The 7856-nt window shown below is 28.2% G+C and overlaps 1 protein-coding gene across 1 annotated transcript; it reads right to left on the bottom strand.

Annotated features, from left to right (window-relative positions):
* Window positions 1-3521: 3521 nt before the first annotated feature.
* LOC141602371 (uncharacterized) lies at window positions 3522-7195 on the bottom strand. The gene is made up of 5 exons (XM_074422668.1): window positions 6713-7195; window positions 5454-5511; window positions 5095-5178; window positions 4825-4966; window positions 3522-3967 (listed from the first exon to the last, which is right to left on the bottom strand). The coding sequence occupies exons 1-5, from the start codon at window positions 7110-7112 to the stop codon at window positions 3689-3691; spliced, it is 963 nt and encodes a 320-aa protein (XP_074278769.1). The 5' UTR covers window positions 7113-7195; the 3' UTR covers window positions 3522-3688.
* Window positions 7196-7856: the final 661 nt, after the last annotated feature.

Raw genomic sequence — 7856 nt, 5'->3', positions numbered from 1 at the left:
AAAAGTGTAATTTTAACGAAAAAAGTGTAATTTTAACGGAAGAAAGTATACTTTTAACAAAGAAAAACTGTGATTTTAACCAAAAAAAAGTGTAATTTTAACGGAAAAAGTGTAATTTTAACGGAAAAAAGTGTAATTTTAACCGATAAAGTAATTTTAATAGATCCTAAATCACACAATACCAAAAGAAAATTTTAAATACGAAATTTGGCAAATATATATAACAAGACGGATATTAACAAAGTGATATCAACAAGAAAAAAGTAAAAAATGAGATTTCATAACTAATAGATTTAGTACTATAATTTTAACCGGAAAAAAAAGTGTAATTTTAACACAAAGTGTATTTTAACGGAAAAAAGTGTATTTTTAACAAGGAAAAAACTGTGATTTTAACCAAAAAAAGTGTAATTTTAACGGAAAAAAGTGTAATTTTAACGGAAAAAAGTGTAATTTTAACGAAAAAAAGTGTAATTTTTAACCAATAAAATAATTTTAATAGATCCTAAATCACACAATACCAAAAGAAAATTTTAAATACGAAATTTGGCAATTATAAAAAAAAAGACCAAAACATCAAAATTGAAAAAAAAAAAACGGGTCATTGCTCTATATTAGTAGATCTAAGATTAAAATAAAAAAAATCTCACAAATTTAAAACAATATAATATAGCAAGACGATATAAGGAGAAAAAAAACCAAAAAATAAAAAAAAGAATACCCAAACATCAAGTTTAAAAAAAAAAAAAAAAAAAAAAAAAAAAAAATTGACGCCGGGGAGGCGGCGGCGACGGCGGTGGTGGTGGCGGCGGCGGCGGCGATTGGCGACTGTGGTGGTTTCCGGTGTGTGGTGGTAGGTGGATGGTGAATGAGGAAAAGATGAGTAAATGATTTATTTGGATTTTTTGGGTTTTTTATTTGTTTGGTTTTTTGGGTTTTTTTTTTTCTTGGTTTTTTTGGAGAGAATATGGAGAAGTGAGATATAGAGAGAGAATGAGGAGATGTGATAATGAGTTGGTGAATGAAAGATGAGGAGGATTAATGTAGTTAATGAGAAAATTAGAGGAAGATGGACAAATTAGAGCATTAACCTTAATTTTTTTGTTCTCATCTAAGCCCTCCATTTCCAAGATCCAAAGGCTCACAGTGAGACTTATGGACTCAAATGTAAGAGGTGGACTTAGATGATCTTATTACTATATATATATATATATATATATATATATATATATATATATATATATATATAACTAGTTTTAAACCCGTGCAGAAAATGCACGGGTCGTAATTAATAACATGCGTTATCAATTTATCATTGTATATAAGAGCACTTAAATGAGTATGATTATCCTTGACTTTGTTTATTAACATCGCAAAACAAACAGCGATGAGAATATATTCAAGCAAAATATAAGTTTTTTTTTGTCAACGGTAAAGATAAAAGCAAAATATAAGTATATGTTTTTAAATGAATTTTAAATTCATGATCAATTAAATTGGTTAAAAGTATCTAGTGAATATAACATAATTTTAATACATTTAAACTGATATAAAGAACAAAGAAAAACCTTATATCGAGGGCCGACAGAAGTGAAAATAACTATATATAATCTCGACATGTTAAAATAAATTAAATGTACATCTATAAATTATACTCCTATAATATTTAGATCAACAATCCTAATGTGTCTAAATTGTAATTAGGCCGACATTTTCAGTTATTTAAATGCATATATGACTAAAATATGAGTTCAAAACTATTATTCCCTCCGACCGAATCATTTGTAATCTGTTTTTATTTTAAGTATATTATTCATTCGTTATCTATTTCCATATCAGGTAAATAACTTTTCACAAAATGACAAATATGCCCCTTATACAAATTATAGAATAGTATGACATCATACTGTAAAACGGTCTATTTTTATTAGAAAACTTTTTATTTAATGCTAATAAATAATTTGTATTTTTAGACAATAAAATCGTCTTATCGGCAAAACCGCTTCACAAAAACTACCATATTCCATATTATTCACTACTATCGTATGCTCTATTATTCCTCCGTATTACCTACCTATAAATTCTGATTTTGACATATAAACGGATAAACCTACCAAAACTTAAAAGCTAAACAAATTATACATAACCAAAAATATATTTTAAGTAATTAACCATACCCGGCCACCTCCTCACTCATTTTACCCCCTCGTCGCATTTCATGTGGGTCTCTACCCCTATCTTAAAGTTCCGCCGCACTCCTCATCGGTCACCTCTTATATTTTTAAGCTCATTTAAACCAATCTTTGTTCATCATCATCTTTCTCCTTTTGTGATCCTACCCATTCTCAAGTATCACCTTCACACTTTTCACCTTTTATTCTGATCTCTATCGGGTCTCCACCCTAACAGAAAAAATAAAGATAAATTTTCCTCTAATTTTTCGCCTATCGACAATTTACATCAATATACATATTCTTTAATCTTTAATGCCTTTTAGATTCGAATTTAATAAATTTAATGTCAATATTGAGTTAATTGAGAGTATAAGTAGAAGAAATTCATGTAAATATGATCCAAAAATTATACTCTGGGTTCTTTTATTCGCTTGGTCTATTTCAAAATACATATTTTTTTTCGATTTTTAAAATTTTGTCAATATGTTTTTTCCAAGATTTTTTCAGATCTAATATGCTTCTTATTTGACAATTTCTTATTTATTATAATTTAGTATATTCATTAAAGTGTTTTTTTTATGTTTCTTTTAGAGGATTATTCGTAAATATTTTTTTTTTTTGCTTTTTTTCTCCGAAAATTTCCACTTCTACATTAATTGTTACTCGTATTTTTTTCATTTTAAAAGATTTATCAATATTTTTTTCGAAAACCTTCAAATATACAGTTTTTAAAAAATTCAGTAGTATAATTATAATTATTATGGTGATTTAATTTTTTTAAATAGGTCGATGTATTCCCAATGATTAGATTTATTTCCGCAAAATAATTATACACATAATATTTTTAGATAGCTGGTATTTTTTTTATTAAGATATTATTTTTTAAGGAATTTATATTTATTTACTATACTCCGTACTTCTTTTTTAAACATCATTTTCTTTGAACATGAAACTATTTTTTTTATGTAACAATTGACTTGTTGAAATTAAAAGTCAAGATGATTATTTAAAGTGGGTTGGAGAGTGATAACGGATTTACAATTATTATCACTAATTATTGAATTTGAATAATTAAGAATTGACAATTGAATAAGAATAGAGTAAAAATTTATTAGAGAGGAGAGAGGGTAATTAAATGAGAAGTAAAACATGGGGGGGCCATACAAAGTCAATTTTATGAATTTTATCGGCCAATCAGAAGCCTTTAAAGAACCTAGCTTTTATACTAGGTAGATAACAAAGTGCGCTTATTTCGTCAACTTTTTTATATTAACCATTTCAAATTTCTAGTAAATCATTTCGTATATATAAAAAGAAACAAAACAAAAGAAAAAAAATATATATTCGTTTGCGTATAAATAAACACGAGTTTGTATATATCTCTTCTCTCAAATATACTATAATACAAATATATGCATGTAAATAATACTTCCCCGTCTCAATCATGTATTTATCTTTAATTAAAGTAAACACATAATTAAGACGGGGAATGTAAAAACAATAAACAAATAAATTTATACATGTCTCCAAGGATTTTCAGCAAGACTAACACACTCATTATATCTAAAACAATCAATAAGATGATCAATTGTCATGCCAGCTGCTTGAACAAATGATTGTAATATCACCGGTCCAACTAGCCTGAACCCTCTTCTTATTAAATCTTTGCTTATTAATTCAGCTTTTGGACTTCTTAATGGCACATTTCTTGGATATTTGTATTTGTTAATTATCGGTTTAAAGTCGAAATATCTCCATATATAGCTGCTAAATGATCCATACTCCTTCATTACCTGTCATTTTTGTATATGTTAGGGAGTATTTAGACGAGTAATTAGAAAATCTGTCTACAATCGATGGGTAGCTATTTAAATATTTGAAAATTTGCTTTAACTTTAACCATTGGGACATTTTGGACACGTGAATCGAAGTGTCTAGGTTGTGTATTTAGTATTAGAGAATATTAGTATTCGGAATTATAATTAGTTATAAATATTCTCTAATATTTAGTAAAAAAAAAGATATTGAATATCGGTCTCTAAGTCTACTATATTTGATTTTTCCACTTTAGATAATGAGATACGATGAACTAGGTAAATTAGTTAGGTACATTGATTAACTATGCCAGTAAAAGACGAGTTTAAAATCCAGATCATGAATATCATCAGTGAAGTGATTATGTTTAGTCTAGCTGACTTTATTTGTGTCGAAACATGATATCATGATTGATACTCCGTATATAATACTCTGTAATATTTATAGGTTTAAAATTAAAACCTAGATAATCCCCTATTTACTAAAAGAATATGAAAAGTTTTAAGTTTTCCCGCCTAAACCACATTTTCTATTTTGATAAAAATCTGTTATTTACTTTCCTATTTTGATATAACCCCTTATTAAAAATTTATCTCTAAGATTTTTGTGATAAAAAGTTAGTTCTTACTAAATTGTAACTAAATGATATGCTAATAAAAAAAATTATAAACAATTTCATTAATTTTGTTTATAAATATATATTTCTATGACATTACTCAATTTTTTGAATAGTTTTATAGTTAAATTTTTTCTTTTAAAAATAAAAATTCTATAAATACCGCGCAATATTGCGCAAGATCTAAACTAGTTACGGAGTACTTGATTAGAAAGTTACCTTAATTATTCCTTTAGCGTTGTCGACAATACACCTTGCTCTACACTCTGCAAGTCCAAGTTCTTTATTTGATGTTATTTCACAAATTTCTTTCTCTCCAAGTTGTGCTACAAAGTTGACATCAAAACCACCGAAAGCATCTCTAAACCATGCACAACGTTAAAAGTTAAAATGTAAAAATTACGATTTGTTTTGAGGTTATTTTAATCAAAGGTAAATAAATATTGAATCGTAGAGAGTAAATAATATGCATGAAAGTTGAGTGCTTACCTCAAATGGCATCTTCTTTTAAGAATTTCAGTCCAATTATAATCCATCAACATACCAGAGATTGAGAGCAACTCAAATAATTGACTGTTTAACAAAATTGGTCGTCCATACATATCATAGTTAGGAATCGCGATGGCGCGAGGGAGAGAGGATACTGATTCAACAAGAAATTTTAAAATTGCTACGTAATTTTTGTTTTAAATTTTTGAAATTGTCGTTTCTGATATATTTAATTTCATTGTGATTAATTAGAAACAAGAGAAATTTATACATAGTTGCTTGTATAAGGTGGATTTATATAGTACGGACTACAGAGTATGTAACAAACACTAATATTTATATATGAAGTCGATGCTTACTTGTCATCATACACCGGTACTCCCCATTGTTGGTCGTGGAAGGATACATATCCTTTGTCTGTCCATTTTTCATCAAACAAAAAAAAAATTATTCCGTATTAATTAGTCTTCATATAAAATTAATTAAGAAGAGTATGCATTCTCTTATGCTATGTTTCAAGAAAAAATGATTACTTGTAGAGTTGTAGTAATATCAATAGAACTTGTAGAGTAGTAATGATTATGTGAACTTGTTGCTCTTATAACACGTAACGATAATATTTTGTGGTTTAGGATTTTGATAAGAGTCAAACAATGACTATAACTCTATAAGGTCTATTTTGGTGTATACCATTAGCGAGTGTAGTCCAGATTCGAGCAGGATAAAACAATTAGAGCGATAAAATAATTATAATTAGGCCAGGTCTATGACAACGTGTTATTCAACTTTTCATCGTTATTATAATATTGAAGCGAGTCACAAGAACAATTTAATTAATTGGTGAACACGTAGGATACAATATGCCATGTCAACTTTCTCCCATATACACATAGATTGATCTAATATGTGTATACTCCTCGTCTTAATTACGTGTTTACCTTTTTTTTTTTTGAGATTTTTTTATCAAACGTAAACAAATGATTACAGGGACACGAGAAAGTAGATACTATTCCCATCAGTTTCATATTGGTTTCGCACCATGACAATTTTAAGCAATATAATGTTCCCATATACAGGGGTGTCTAAGGCCACGAGCAACCACGGGCGGCGGAACCGGGCCTCCGCTTTTGCCAACCCCAAATTTACAAGCTTTATTGATAAAATTTAACACAAAACTCGAGATATAGTATATGTGCATTCATATTTGGGGCCTCATATTTTTGTGGTGCACCGGGCCTCCATTTACTTTAAGACGCTCCTGCCCATATATTTCTCATGGTACGTATGCTCAAAACACAACTTTTGTTTTAATTCGTAAATGAAATTACCTACGTCAAATTAATATATATACTCGTATTATAATAATATAACTACGAAAATGAACAAGCATAGAACAAGGAATGGAAATCTAGATGATATAAATAGTTATAGTTGGTTTCCATGACTTTAGTAATATTTGTATAAAAAAATAAATCATAACAATAATTAGTACCCCTTCAATTCCGTTGAATTATTTGTTTATGTTTGACTAAAATATTTTCATATAATAAAGAATAAAAAACATAAACAAATGAATTGAATGGTACGAAATGAGTAATAATAAACTTAAACTACTTACCACTAGTTTTGGTAATCCAATGACATCTCTTAACCTCTTCACCATCACAACCCTTAGGACTATCCACCACGACGGTGACCGTCACCACCTCCACCGGAGCCAACTCTTTTCTTCTAGGAGTAGTCTTAATAGCGCGAAGCGTATCAAGAGACCCCGATATCTTATGATCCAAGGAAGATGACTTATCGGTCAAGGAAGAATCAGTTGAGGTTTGTGACAAAGATAATGGTGAAATTGAAAGCAATGATTTACTCCTATGAATTGTACCTAAGGGATACACTTTCTTCAAATTTCTTGACAAATTATTATTATTATTATTTTGTTGTGTTTTTTCTTTGTCTTTAAACACTTTACTACTCTTTTCTACAACTTGTTTTCTTACACTTATTACTCGTGACATATTTTGTTATTTTTGTAGCACAAATTATTAATATAAATTATAATTAAAGATAAAAATGGACATCTAGGGCATAAAATGAAAAAAAAAAAATAGAATACTAAAATAAATAAATAAATAAATAAATTAGATGATATAAATTAGATTTATGGATATAAATAAATTAGGAAATTAGATATGTTAGTGGATATATGGATTGGTAGATGGAAAAAGGAGGGATTATTTGAGATTTTATGGTACCTTGAGTAGGGATCTTTAAAGGGAAAAAGTTTGGTTGGTGAAGTGTGAGTTTCATTATAGCCTTTGATAACTATTTTTCCTCTTTAGTTCTTTATTCCCAAGCAAAAACAAAAAAAAGTAGTTGTGAGATATCTATAATAGTCTAATCTAGATATATAGATTAGGTGACCTTTAGGTTGAATATAAGAAATAAACATTAGGAAGTATAATGTTTTAAGTCTTGTTTAAGTCCGGTGTAAAAAGTTGAATAATTTTTCAGTAAGATCGCCTTATAATGAAAGTATTGTAAGACATACTCACTAATAATAAAAGAAAAATGATTTAGAAAAAAGAAAAACAAAATTAACCATCTTTCGATTGTGTGATAAGTCGTTTTACAATAATATTATCATGATCATGAGACTTCTCTAAGATAATTAGTGTTGTTCGTTCTTACAACAATATTGTATCATACTATCATACAACAATTGCATTTAAATTTGTAGGTATCTCGCAGATGTACTACCT

This window comes from Silene latifolia, chromosome 9 (assembly GCF_048544455.1).
Source record: "Silene latifolia isolate original U9 population chromosome 9, ASM4854445v1, whole genome shotgun sequence".
NCBI classification, from domain to species: domain Eukaryota; kingdom Viridiplantae; phylum Streptophyta; class Magnoliopsida; order Caryophyllales; family Caryophyllaceae; genus Silene; species Silene latifolia.
This window is presented reverse-complemented; position numbering and strand designations above follow the sequence as displayed.

Bases quoted from the DNA above. Each gene is read 5' to 3' on its own strand.
- LOC141602371 (XM_074422668.1), bottom strand. From the start codon at position 7,112: ATGTCACGAGTAATAAGTGTAAGAAAACAAGTTGTAGAAAAGAGTAGT. The intron at 5,512-6,712 runs GTAAGTAGTTTA...AAAAATGGACAG, and splicing joins TTGGATTACCAAAACTAGTG to ACAAAGGATATGTATCCTTC. The intron at 5,179-5,453 runs GTAAGCATCGAC...TTTGTTAAACAG, and splicing joins GTACCGGTGTATGATGACAA to TCAATTATTTGAGTTGCTCT.